Genomic DNA, 14950 nt, shown 5'->3' on the forward strand with positions numbered 1-14950 from the left:
GGGGATCCTCTGATCTTTCCTTTCCTGACCAACCTAGGGAGGTGAACAAGCCATGGAGGTCTGTGATGTTGCAGCACAGACCTTCTTTGCCACTCTCACATGCCTCCTTGAGACACTAGAGTCACAAGATGGGTGTTCCGGTAGGAGCACCCACTTTCTTTCGCCCCAACCCAAGTGTCACGGTTTGGTTATCTTAAATGCATGATTTCTATAATTTCTAGCTTGGCTCTGGCATTTTTCAAAATACTGGGCAAAGTATCCAACTCAAGCCTCCAGTGGCCTGCACTATGCAATCAGTAGACCAGTAAGAAAAATTAGCAATCAATTTAGTTTATTTGTGAAATTATGTATTTTCTGTATAACATATGACTGGTGGAATCAAAGCATCTTACTGTCCATGCTGGTGATGCTAAAAACCAAGGGTGAAGACCTCATTGAGAATATCTGTGTTGGCAGTGTGTTTCAGAGCATCCTGCAGAGTCTGAGATTGAAAGTCCTCTCTCACCGCATTTCTCCACTCATACAGCATTTTCAGTATCTAGAAAGAGACACAAAATGCTTTGAAATTAAACAAATCTACACCAAAACTGTATGTTTTTGATCCATCCAGGGATTGTGAGTAAATGTTTATTTATGTATATACTCTCACTGGCCACTTTATTAGGTACACCTGTTCAATTGCTTGTTAACACAAATAGCTAATCAGCCAATCACATGGCAGCAACTCAATGCATTTAGGTATGTAGACATGGTCAAGACAACTTGCTGAAGTTCAAACTGAGCATCAAATGGGGGAGAACAGAGATTTAAGTGACTTTGAACGTGGCATGGCAGTTGGTGCAAGACAGGCTGGACTGAGTATTTCAGAAACTGCTGATCTACTGAGATTTTCACGCACAACCACCTCTAGGGTTTACAAAGAATGGTCCGAAAAAGAGAAAATATCTAGTGAGCAGCAGTGAGCAACAGTAACTCAAATAACCACTCGTTACAACCAAGGTATGCAAAATACCATCTCTGAACGCACAACACTTCGAACCTTGAAGCAGATGGGCTATAGCAGCAGAAGACCACACTGGTTGCCACTCCTGAGCACAGGCTCATCAAAATTGGACAATGGAAGACTGAAAGAATGTTACCTGGTCTGATGAGTCTTGATTTCAGCTGCGACATTCAGATGGCAGGGGCAGACTTTGGCGCAAACAACATGAAAACATGGATCCATCCTGTCTTGTATCAAATGTTCAGGCTGGTGGTGGTGTTATGGTGTGGGGAACATTTTCTTGGCACGATTTGGGCCCCTTAGTACCAATTGAGCATCGTTGAAACGCCAGAGGCTACCTGAGTATTGTTGCTGACCATGTCCATCCCTTCATGACCACAGTGTATCCATCTTCTGATGGCTACTTCCAGCAGGACAATCCACCATGTCATAACGCTCACATAATCTCCAAATGGTTTCTTGAATATGACAATGAGTTCACTATACTCCAATGGCCTCTACAGTCACCAGATCTTAATCCAATAGAGCACATTTGGGATGTGGTAGAACGGGAGATTCGCATCATGGATGTGTAGCCAACAAATCTGCAGCAACTGTGTGATACCATCATATTCATATGGACCAAAATCTATGAGGAATGTTTCCAGGACCTTGTAGAAAGTATGCCACGAAGAATGAAAGCAGTTCTGAATGCAAAAGGGGGTCCAACCCAGTACTAGCAAGGTGTACCTAATAAAGTGGACAGTGAGTGTGTATATATATATATATATATATATATATATATATATATATACACACACACACACACGCACACACTAAATGGACATAAGTATTGGGACACACCGCTTAATTATTGAATTGAGGTGTTTCAATCAGAACCGTATAAAATCAAGCAGTCTCCATTTACAAACTTTTCTGAAAAATATGGGTCCTTGAGAAGAGCTCAGTGAATTCAAGATTGGTACTGTGATAGGATGCCACCTTTGCAATAAGTCATTTTGTGAAATTTTATCCCTGCTAGATATTCCACGGTCAACTGTAAATGGTATTATTGGAAGGTGGAAGCAATTAGGAACAGCAGCAACTCCGCTACGTAGAGGTGCATTGTACGTAAAAGTCGCCAATGCTCTATTAATTCCATAGCTGAATAATTCCAAACTTCCACTGGCCTCAACCACTTAAGGACAGAAGTGTTTTTACTTTTGTACCCTTCATGGCAATGTTTAACATTATTTAATATAATTTTGATCATTTTACTATAATTTACTATAAAAAATATAAAATATGGCAAAAATTTACAATTTACAAACACATTCTACTTTAGGTATGAATTTACAGCTCCTGGTATGTGTCACTGCCTAACAACACCACAATATGTGTTCAGCAACATCTCCTGAGTAGAGTGATTGGGGTTAAAAGGCCACATTTGGGACATGATCAATTCAGTTTTTCAAATAGAAATTTTGACATGTGTCATTCTGCCCTCATGTCCTACTTGGGACATCTTTGAACCCGGGGAATTTAATTTACCCAATCAACCCATACATTTTTAAAAATTAGACACCCCAATGTATTTCAAATGCTAGTATTTTAAACCCATACAATTATTTTATCACCAGCCTTTGTTAACGTTTGCAGTAGTATTTTTTTGTGTGTGTTTTCATACATGTTCTACTTTAGGTATGCTTTTACAGGTCCTGGTATGTGTCAAACAACACCCCAATAATGATTGATGACCCCAAGTTCAGTGATACCACCCATAAATAGGTTTGCCTGGTTGTTTGGGGGCTGAACTTTGACATTTGGTCATCCTGTTCCCATGACCTATTTGGAAAGATCTCTGAACCCAACCATTTCAATTTATCCCAATCTAACCATACATTTTTGAAAACTACACACCCCAGGATATTTCAAATGCTAGTATTGTAACATTTTCCATGCATTGATGTTACCACTAGCCTTTGTCAGAGTTTGTGGTACTAATTTTTTTGGTGTTTTTTCCCCACATATATAGGTTTGTTTAGTTGTTTATGGGCTAAAAGGTTACATTTGGGAGGTGCACATTTTTTTTATTTTGACATCTGCTCAGTTTCTGCCCATGCAGCAATGCAGCCAGTTGAATTTATCCCATCAAATCATATATTTTTGAAAACAAGACACCCCAGGAAAATGTAAAGTTTGGTGGAGGAGGGATAATGGTATGGGGCTGTTTTTCAGGGGTTGGGATTGGCCCCTTACTTCCAATGACAGGAAATCGTAATGGTTCAGCAAACCAAGACATTTTGAACAACGCCATGCTTACAACCTTGTCGGAACAGTTGAGGGAGGCCCTTTTCTATTCCAGCATGACTGTGCCCCAGTGCACAAAGCAAGGTCCATAAAGGGATTGCTGAATGAGTTTAGCGTGGAAGAACTTGACTGGCCCGCACAGAGCCCTGACCTCAACCTCATCGGACACCTGTGGGAAGAACTTGAACAGAGAATGTGAGCCAGGCCTTCTCGTCCAACATCAATGGCTGACCTCACAAATGCTCTATTGGATGAATGGGCAAAAAATCCCACAGAAACACTCCAAAATCTTGTGGAAAGCCTTCATAAATGAGTGAAAGCTGTTATAGCTGAAAAGGAGGGGACCAACCACATGTCTAGAGCAATGTCTATGTATTTAGTCCCTGTTGGTGTAATGGACAGGCGTCCCAATACTTTTGTCCATATAGTGTGCATATATATATATATATATATATATATATATATATATACACACATATATGCACTCATTTATAATGTTATTATTAATTTTACACCGCATGTCCTCGTTATCGTGGTTCAAAAGCATATATATATAAGGTACAGGTGCCTCTGGTCTCTTATAATCTGCATGGCTAACCATACCACAGAATACCTTGGCAAGTTTAATGCACTATAGGCCAGTTCTAAAAAATATTTAGGCACCTGGTCTTTGACTCCTGGGTAAGCTTGCTCAAAGAACCGGCTATCCTTCTCTAGAAATCCTAAGCGGTTTGCCAAGAGTCTCCAGTCTCTCCTTCTTTTTGTCATTTCTATGGCAATATGATGCAGCTGGTCATCTTGAACTCTCCCTTTGTTCTCCAATGCTGTAGCTGTCTGTTGCAGCACAAATGGGAGAAATAATACAAACAAATGTTAACAAATGCTTTCAGATCTAGATTCATGTTAACACACACTTATACAAAGACATTCATGCTCACATCATACACTTATACATAAACATGCATGCTCTTATACATAGACATGCATGCTCTTATACATAGACATGCATGCTCACATCATACACTTATACATTGACATACATACTCACATCACACACAAACATAGATGCATGCTCTCATACATAGACATGCATGCCCTCATAAACTTATATGTAGACATTCATGCTCACATTATACACTTATTCATAGACATTCATGCTCACATACAGATTCATGCTCACATACACACGTATATTCATGCTTACCTACACCTATACACAGAAATCCATGCTCACATACACTTAAACATAGACATTCATGCTCACATACTTGCCCCCTTCCACAAGACTTCTGGAACAATGTCCTTCAGACAGACAAAACCAAAGTGGAGATGTTTGGCCATAATAAACAGTGCCATGTTTGGCAAAAACCAAACACAGCATATCAGCACAAACACCTTATACTAACTATCAAGCACGGTCATGGAGGGATGGTGAGGCCTTAAGAGATCTATGCATAAACAAATGACCGCAAACCTCAATGAACTGAAGCAACATTGTAAAGAAGAGTGGGCCAAAATTCCCCCACAATATTTTTGCTACTAAATGTGGTTCTCAAGCTATTGACTCATAAGTCTTAGATTTTCACACTTGGCTTCTTGACTTTGGCTTCATTTTTGTTGAATTAATCATGGCACAGTGTAATATGTCATGTGTTGTTGTTCATCTGAGGTTGTAGATACCTAACCTTTAGACCTACTAAGGAACAGGTTGTTATTATGTCCTAATATGTAAACCCATAGAATTCAAAGAGGGTGTACTTTCCTTTTTCGCATGACTGTATATCAAACAAACGTCTCTACTTACCTTAATGGAAGGCAAACTCTGCTCATGGGAAGCATCTAGATCTGGCGGGATTACAGAGAAGCTGAGCACTGATGCCACCTGGGCTTGTGGTATAGCTTGAACTAATGACACAAACTGATCTTCATTGATGACATCTGGTGAAATATATTTTTATTTATATGTTTGTTCCAAACTAGCTCTAAACTTTAATCAGCTGAGCATAATTCAGTTGTGATGCAACTAATTTAATAATGACAACTTTGAGGATGTAAAGGCAAGCCTGTAATAAAAAAGTTTTCAGTCATCATTTCAAATGGCCAAATAGGGATTTGTCTTTTGATGGGGGGTGGTGTTACATGTATAGGATGGGGCTCTACCAGGACCTTGTAATGTAATAAATGTAATAGTAGCTGTTTAATTGAATCAAAAATAATTATTTACACAGTTGTTACTTGTGTGACATTAAACCTCTTCACTTATACTCACTAGGCATTCTGAGATCCTAGGAAAGAGGGATATCAGGAGAGAAAGTCATACGTGAGAAGTTTATATACCATATGAGACTACAGCAGTGGTGCGCAGCCTCAAAGGCTGCAAAAAGGCCATCATTTATGGATATCTCAGCTAGTGCAAAGGCATCTCAACTTAAAAAAATGTTAGACAACTTGTTTTCAGGTAAGTAAACATAGAAGTCATAGCTTGTTTGCTCCTATCAAGACCTGGAGTTGTGCACCACTGATAAATAATCTGCAAATGATAACCGGTTCATATGCAATCCATTTCTTGTAAAGTAAGCAGTCATTTGCTACCCGATGAGAATTAATATAGATATACTCCTCTACTATGAATCTATTTTCAGAAACATTAATTATAGTCATCAGGAATAGTACATGGTAATTTATAGACATTTAGACTCAGTATAACACATTATTTGTGTTTTATGAGGCAACTTGGAAAGTAGGACACTTTACTCTGATATTTAAATGTTCTAAGACTTATAAAAGTCACCTTATTAAGCCCATAGTACATGGAAGTTTTTCAAAACTTAGTAAGTGCTGACTGCATCTCTGCTTCAATGTTAATGGCCCAATATATCAGCCTAGCAAAGAATTCCAAATAATTTGCACTTTTATCCTAGTGTTGTTTGTGTCAGTAGCAAATTTATTCCAAAAAAGGGTGCTCACTTTCAACTTTGATGACCCAGTGGGTGTACCTTTCTATGTAATTGTTATGGTGATTAAGTTTTCTTGCTTATTTGTTTTAAAAAAAATTCTGTATACCACCTAACCTCGCTATTGAGGCTTTGCGACACCATTTAAGCTTAGGATGCCCCGGGTAGGGGCCACTGTAGTAAATTTCAGTGTTGCTGAATTTCTCGACATAGATCTTAGATCGCTTTCCAAGCTTATTTAATTCCATGATGTGCTAGGCATGTCAATGGCCCTTAAGGGGTTAATTATTATGCAATGAACTATACACTATATGAACAAAAGCATTGGGACACCAGACCATTACACCAACAGGGACTTTTATGACATTCTAACTACATAGACATTAATATGTAGCTGGTCCCCCCTTTAAAGCTATAACAGCTTCCACTCTTCTGGGAAGGCTTTCCACTTGTGAGGTCAGGCACTTATGTTGAACAAGAAGGTCTGGCCCGCAATCTCTGTTGCAGTTCATCGCAATGATGTTCGATGGGGTTGAGGTCAGGGCTCTGTGCGGCCAGTCAAGTTAAGTGTGAAAAATATGCAAAAATAGAGGAAACCAGAAAGGGGCAAATCCTTTTTCAAAGCACTGTATGCTTCTGCTGTGCATTCTCAGGATTTCAAATCATTATTGGTTTCCTTTATTGATAAATAAATTGATAAGATGGATATCCAAGCAAACATGTCATGCGATAAATAAATGCAATTTCCAAAGGCTCTATTCCAGCATCCTGGAAGAGTATTCACAAGCATCATAAACCATAATCAATTCATTTATTAATTATTTAAAAATATTTTTGATATGACAACCTGCTAAAAAGCTTTGTACATACATATTTTGGTTTTATATATCACAGCTTTCCATTCATGATGCTTAGTAAATTTTCTCATTGGATGCAGTGGGACTTTATGGACTCTTTAGAGATCACACTTAGTACTTAAGAGTCAACTAAACCTTTCTTAAAAGAAGAGTCAACAATATTTTTTAAGGGCAATGTGGTGCTGTATGTCTTCATGTACATAAACTTTTGGGACAACTCAATTAACAAAACCCTACTTTAGCCACATGCCCTCACATGCTAACACTCACTAAACAACGTTTTAGACGAGGGCATGGAGCGATTAACTAGAACTTGTAAGATGTAGTCATCGCCCCCGATTAATAATAATCTGCAGACCCCAGCCATGAATCCCCTCAAGGCAACTACCTGATTACTGAATTAGTAAACTGCTTGCTTTTTCTCAACTCACATGCACTCACATCTCCTATATGCAGGTGTATGCATGTTGTTCGGCAGACTAAAACTTTTTCAAACTTACAATACCTTGTACTTTAGTGATTATACTTGAAAGGGTACCAAAAAGTTATATCTTCTTTAATTTCCAACAAACTTTTTTTAAACTGAGTTTTCTGCAATAGAATAGTATTTCCTTTAATTTACCTGTCTCAGGAAACAGACGTTTGCAAAGATCATCAATGGTCTCAGGACTTACATCAGGGTACACATTATTAAGCAGCATCTGCAGAGATTCCTTTGTCGATGTATTTGAGATTAATAGCTGATACAGTCCTGTAGACAATGAAAGACATTTGATGTTATCATATATATTAATTATATAAAGTCATACACTTTGCTCCTCACATTACATATTTGTTTACACACTAAAACTTCACAACCACATTTTTGTATGTTTTAAAACGGTTTTATTTCTGAAATCAATATATCATGGTATAGTAAATCCTGCAGTGTGAAATGCTAAAAGCTAGAGCTAAATTGAGAATTTCAAATCCACATTCATGTGCATTAATTTGACAGCAACTCTAATGTTAATGAATATGGCCAGTAGCTGTGTCAAGTGTTACTGGTCAAGTTAACATTTTAACTTAAGAACATAGATTTTACTGAATCCTATTTGCAATGTCCTCACTTGGTATTGATACCTATCTTCAATGTTTATTCCTTAACCCCTTAAGGACCAGGCTGTTTTTCTTTTTCTGTACCCTGATCGAGGCTGTTTTAACATTTTTGTGGTGCTCGTGTTTACCTGTAATGTACTTCTCTCTCATTTAGTGTACCCAAACAAGGTATATATTGTTTTTTTTTTTTAGAAAAATAATGTCTTTCTTGTTATATTTTTAAATGCTGGTATTTTAACACTTTCCCTGCACTAATTCTACCACCAGCCCTTGTCAGTAGTTTTCCCCCCAATTTTGTGTTCAGCAACATCTCCTGAGTACAGTAATACCACCCATGCATAGCCTAGGTGGGTTATTTGGACCTAAAAGGCCACATTTGATTTTTTTTTTCATTTTGACATCTGGTAGGATTGTGCCCATGTCTTCTTTGGGACATCTTTGAACCAGGCCAATTCAGTTTACCTTATCAAACCATACATTTTTTTTCGACGATACACCCCATGGGTATTTCATACGGTAGTATTTTATCTCTTTAACCAAATTTTTTACGAAGATACAGCACTAATTTTAGCACTTGCTTATAAATATATATATTTTTTTATATTTTTGCATTTAGTTGGAACTGGATGGTTCCCTGGATGATTATCACTGGATAATTATTAAATATTATTAAATATTTTATTTTTTAGAATATATATTACTAATAACATTATGATTGTGGAGAGATCATCTTGGATACCTGTTTTTAAATGGGCGCCGCCATCTTGCGAGAGGGGCTGTGAGTGGTCAGAGTGTGCCTTGGGGCGGGTTTTTGGTGTCGCTAAATGCATCACTATTGAGGCATTTCACCAACGCCGTTATCATCTCCTAAGCTCTTTTAATTAAGGCGTCCACCACCATATTGTATGTGTTGGATGTCGGTGACCTGGGGAGGTGCCACACTGGGCCCTTACTGCAGATTTTGCTGTTGCTGAATGCCTGGACATCCTGTGTTTGTGATCTGCAAACCTAATTTGTTCTAGGGAAAAAGATTGCCACCTAGCTACAGCATCCACCACCCAGCAGATGTTTATAAGCATAAACATAGTTGCTTAGGGGGAAAGGCTCCACAAACCTTTTTCTTCCTCTTTAGTTTTGGGACAGATACCTAGAAAAGAAGCTCAGCCTTCAGAAACTGTTCTTTAATTATTGGGCAATATTCCCCTTGCATTGCCTTGTCATGTTAGATTGCTTATTATTCCGTTTTCTATTCACAGATGTTTTCCTTGTTATTTGAAGTTTGACATCTTTTTATTCTCTGGAGCTGTCCAACACGACTTCTAATTTATTATCTCCCTAATTAAACTTTATTTGACACATAGCTCTTTCCCTCACTTATAGGGAGGTCCTATTTCTACATTCTGCAGAATTTTCTCTTTGTCCTGGGGGAAATACACATTGTAGGTGTATGAAGTAATTTTTAAGAATTCATTGATAATCTCTGCGTAAGTACATGGTGGAGTCTTCTTCAAATATTATCTATTACTTTAGAACTTTTCTTTAGAACCATAATGTATCTAAATATTAGAGGACTTTTTGGATGTAGGGCACCAGTTACACATTTTGAAATGGAATTTATATACAATAGGTGTCCGTAGGATTTACAATTTCTGAAATGGATTTTACATACAATAAGTGTTTGTAAGATAATGTGCATGCATTGATTGATTTTAATTTACCAGTTTATTCAGACAGCAGAAACTGTTAAGAACGCTGGACAACAAGACATTTGTTTAAAATGTCTTTGCATTTGTTAGTACTACCGGGAATCCATGTAACCAGGAATATGAAGTTATGATTTGCATGGAGCCTTCTCAGGCTACTGGGTTAGATTTGTTTTATATAATTGAATTGGTTTTATATGCGTAGGAAGGAAATTCTATAACCTAAGTGTAATTCATTGATACATTGTCATTAGCAGAGCAGGATGTAGAGAGGCACTTCCATAGGATGACAGGTGGAAATCTAACGGCTTATGATTCCTCAAGAGCATATTGAATTTACTGTATGAAGAGAAGGAAAATAAGAACTGGTTAAATAGTTTATCTATCTGCCCTAAGGTAACTTTATGTTCTCAGCTCTTAATATCTCTTTGTACATTTTCTAGGCTTACAAGCTCAGCTGTTAGCTCTTTTCTTCTTAATTTGTGGCTAAGCCACAGAGTTCCTCAAGAGAAGTTATAAAACTTGAAGCTCGCAAATTGTTTATTGCAGTAGATTTCTGTAGTCACAATGTATCCTTGGGATACATCTCTGAGGCAAATTTAAGTCCTTTGCTGCCTTGAGACTCTTCACTATCTTGAGGAAGAGAAAAATGTTATGTAGTAGCTTAAACATCTGTTGACACTCAGTTATCTGTTGTCAGTCACAGTTTTTCAGATTAAGACACAGTATCAAATTTTTTGTTCTTAAACACGGCTGAGGCCAAAGTTTGCTTTTTTAAAAGGATTATGGTGCATTCCTTAAATAAATGCACTTATCCAATGACTGTGAATACATTTAAGAGAAAATGCCAATAGTAGAATTTTACTTTCTTTCCAACTTTCTGACCTGTTTCCTTTCATGCACAATAATTTGCTCATCTCAATCACTTAAACCAAGCGACTTTACACTCACTGGCCACTTTTTTTTTTTAGGTACACCTGTTCAATTGCTTGTTAACACAAAGAGCTAATCAGCCAATCACATGGCAGCAACTCAATGCATTTAGGTTGTTGTTGTTGGTGTAATGGTGTGGGGGACGTTTTCTTGGCACACTTTGGGCCCTTTAGTACCAATTGAGCATCGTTTAAACGCAACAGCCTACCTGAGTATTGTTGCTGACCCTGTCCATCCCTTTATGACCGCAGTATAACCATCTTCTGATCACTACTTCCAGCAGGATTATGCACCATGTCACAAAGGTCACATCATCTCAAACTGGTTTCTTTAACATGACAATGAGTTCACTGAACTCCAATGGCCTCCACAGTCACCAGATCTCAATCCAATAGAGCACCTTTGGGATGTGGTGGAACAGGAGATTCGCATCATGTTCATATGGACCAAAATCTCTGAGTAATGTTTCCAGCACCTTGTAGAAAGTATCCACATAATCATCCACATAATGAATGCAGTTCTGAAGGCAAAAGGGGGTCCAACCTGGTACTAGCAAGGTGTACTTAATAAAGTGGCCAGCGAGTGTAGATGATAGTCTAGCAGGATAAATATTTCTACTCATGCCTTAAGTGAATAGACTCCAAATAGATATTCACGGTAACTTTTTCACTATACCTCAGAATTCTGAATAACAGCTTAGCAATCAGGTATAAGAAAATCATCCTTGTTGTGTTACAAACATAACTAAGCATGAAGCTAGTTTTGCTTAGTTATTCTACTGCTTATTTAAAGATCAAAACAAAATCCACATGACTGTAGTTGTAATCCCAAGAAGGAATCCAAATATCTGATACATACAGTAAGAGGTAAGTTTCCACATCTCTATATCATCATCAGTCCTCAGACCTAAGGGATATCAATGATTAGAAAAATGGTACCAATTGATCATTTATCAGGAGGGTTGTCAGACATTACTCAGGGGTGGCTATGCAACAATGTGTACATTTTAAAATACAATGTTCAGTAAAAACCTTAACACAGGAATGCTGGTCTTTCAAACAAGATTTTTTGTAATGCTTTCTCTCTGCAACAAGTTTCATCTTGTTATATATCTTTTTGTTTACTTGTCAGTACATTCAGTTGATAAATCCTGAAGTGATCCTTATGTGAAATCTAGATGTAAGGGTCATCTATTGTCTACTATCTATAAGTAGTATAATTCCAGATTTGTGGTCCAAGAGTGAAGAAGAGAGTAAACACCCTCCACTTTCTAAACATATGTGGTCCAGTGTTAATCAAGACCATACATTCCATTAAGCAAGGACGGCAGCTGCCCCTGACGCCATAAGGTGAGGGGTGTTCTTGAGGTCCCCCGGTAGCAAAGCCTCATAAAAACTTTTGCTTCCAGAAGCAGGATCACAAATTAAAAAGAAACCTGTTTTTAGAAAGACGATTAATTTGTTGATGTTGTTCAAAGTAGACCATGTGGATATGACGCTATGACAATCCTAGAGTGAACCTAAACTCTAGGGGTAAGGGTATTAATTAATGTATGTACATCACTTGTTAGTTATAAGTGCTGATCATACATTGTGCTGCATTGTAGATTCTTTATATCAGAAAATGGGGATAAGTTCCCCCTAAGTTTTAAGACTAAGTGTAGTGAAGCACAAAATGCATCAGGATGTCACTTGTGCTAGTGTCCTGGCATTCTTGTTTTTGTGGTTAAACATTTCTTTAATTTCCTGTTTTGTGAGTACTTTTCATACATTTTAGTTTTCTCCAGCTGCTGCTGCTCTGAATTTCATTATGCATATGCATTATATATTTATGCTTTTTACTTAGGGATTTCATGTGGAGTACACGTTTTTTCTGCCTTCAAAAAGCTGAGAAGCTGTTAAGAAGCAGATTTCATTGCTTCTAACACTGCAATTTAAGTGAAGCCTGCTGAGACACTGGATCCTAAACTACTTCATTACCTTTCATAGCTAAATCTATACAACACATTTCAAATTCATCCAGGCAGTAAAGCAGTCTGAACATGTCTTGGAAGGAGCAGAAAAACGACTGTGTACATGGCTCATTTTCAGCTGGGTCAAAGACCGGGTCCATTTTTGACATCTAGTCCCTCAGATAATTGGGTAATTTTTTAAATTAAAGGAGCAGTTAATGTGGGCTTTTAACAATACTTTTCACTCAAGGGAGCCGGAGGTCTGTTAAAGACCTCCGATACCGCTCCCTTGCGATCCGCGCGGCAACAGCTGCTGTGCGCCAGGGTTTGTTGTCAGATCCCGGCGCACAACACTGAAGCCGCGCCCACCGCTGTCCATGCCCTCTGAACTGGAAGAAGACAGAAGAACTGAAGCAGAGGAGGAAAGGAACTGTAAAGAGAAAAGAGGAAAGGTAGGAAAGCATTCAGTGACAGCGACAGTGAGAGTGGATTGGTATATGTGTGGATTGGTAAGTGTGTGGATTGGTATGTGTGTGGATTGGTATGTGTGGATTGGTATATGTGTGGATTAGTATATGTGTGGATTGGTATATGTGTGGATTGGTAAATGTGTGGATTGGTAAGTGTGTGGATTGGTAAATGTGTGGATTGGTAAATGTGTGGATTGGTATGTGTGGGTTGGTAAGTGTGTCAGAGTGATGGGTGTTATGCTGTACCATTTCCAATGTATTTTTCATTATATAATTATGCTCTAAATTACATCATAACTCCCATCACTCTATACTGTTCCATACAGTGGCAGAGCTGGGAGACAGAGGCCTTGCACCTGCACCGCAGGACTCCTGAAAGGTAAGTGAACTTCAAAGAGGGAGAGAGTAGATGGTTAGTAGGGGTAGATAGGGAGAAGGGAGTGAGAAGGGGTAGATAGGGCAGAAGGGAGCGAGAAGGGGTAGATAGGGCAATCATACTCCTATCATGCCAAGTCTGCGAGTGCCTCCTGGAATCTGGGTATGCCTGGGCATGATAGGAATGTGATTGCTGTTAACAATTATATATATATATATATTGTTATTTAATTGTTTTGTCCTATTTTGGTGTGTTACTTACTTTAAATAAAAGTGTTAGATTTTTGTATGGTGTGTGGGGGGGTCATATTCAGTTTCGGCCAGGTAGTTTTAAAGTGTGTGTGTGGGGGGGGGGTGCCACATACAGGATCCGCCCCGGGTGCCAAATACTCTAGGTACGCCCCTGATATAACGGTAGAAGCTATGCAGTTTTAAAGTGTGTGTGGGGGGTGTATGCCACATACAGGATCCGCCCCGGGTGCCAAATACTCTAGGTACGCCCCTGGAGCCAGTGTGTGTATTATTACATATAAAATACCCATTGACTCTAACACTATACATATATACACACAAACTAACACACACATATATAGTGTTAGAGTCAGTGGGTGATCTCTTCAACCTTAATGTTATGGCTGGCCATAAGCCGGGGAACCGGTAGGTCCTATTAGCAGGAAACAAACACACACCAAAAGTACGAAGTACAAAAGGATGATCCGTAAACGAAATTGAGTCAAAATGAAAAGTTCAGACAGGCTGCAAGAATCACTGGTCGGAATAACAAAATAGGGTCTGGTATACGAGTAAACGAATGGCAAATAACGCTTTGGTATAAGAAAAATCCAGCTGATACCTAAGCAAAGGTTTCTGGGAGGTCAGGGGTTTGATTCATTTGAATTTGGCGCCAAAATGATATCATCGGAAGAGACGCGTTGCCATGCCTGTACGCATCTCCCTGCCAACGTCTGTCAGCAGCATGGAGGAGACGCATCTCCATGACAATCTGTGAACGCATCCTCCTCCGCCGGCAGTCCCTGCTCGCTTCTGTGTCAGCGAGCAGGGGAGGAGACGCTGTGCTGCGTCTGTCCGATGCTGGATCCCTGGAGAAGGTGAGTAGGTTTGTGACACTAAAAAACCCATTCCAAAAATGACGGGGGAGTTCTAAGCTTCCATTTGAAAGGGCAACAGGAGCTTTGCAGCGTGAAATTAATGTTTAACTATTTATCTTTCATAATGTGAGATTGCTCTGTTTGTGTGATGTAACAGGTAATTTGACAGGGCGAATGGTGGTGGATCATCAGTAAGCTTCACTATAAC

The 14950-nt window shown here is 38.7% G+C and overlaps 1 protein-coding gene across 1 annotated transcript in view; it reads right to left on the reverse strand.

Moving 5' to 3' along the window:
• LOC128490760 (uncharacterized) overlaps positions 1–14950 on the reverse strand; it is a 67321-nt gene that overhangs the window by 140 nt on the left and 52231 nt on the right. Inside the window, exons 5-8 of the mRNA XM_053462816.1 lie at positions 7726–7854; positions 5097–5230; positions 3956–4126; positions 1–538 (exon numbers count right to left, since the gene is read on the reverse strand). The exon at positions 1–538 is cut by the window's left edge and continues 140 nt beyond it. Coding sequence (XP_053318791.1) covers positions 410–538; positions 3956–4126; positions 5097–5230; positions 7726–7854 — 563 coding nt within the window. The 3' untranslated portion in view covers positions 1–409. The remainder of the gene's footprint in view (positions 539–3955; positions 4127–5096; positions 5231–7725; positions 7855–14950) is intronic.

Source organism: Spea bombifrons, chromosome 1, assembly GCF_027358695.1.
Source record: "Spea bombifrons isolate aSpeBom1 chromosome 1, aSpeBom1.2.pri, whole genome shotgun sequence".
NCBI lineage: Eukaryota > Metazoa > Chordata > Amphibia > Anura > Pelobatidae > Spea > Spea bombifrons.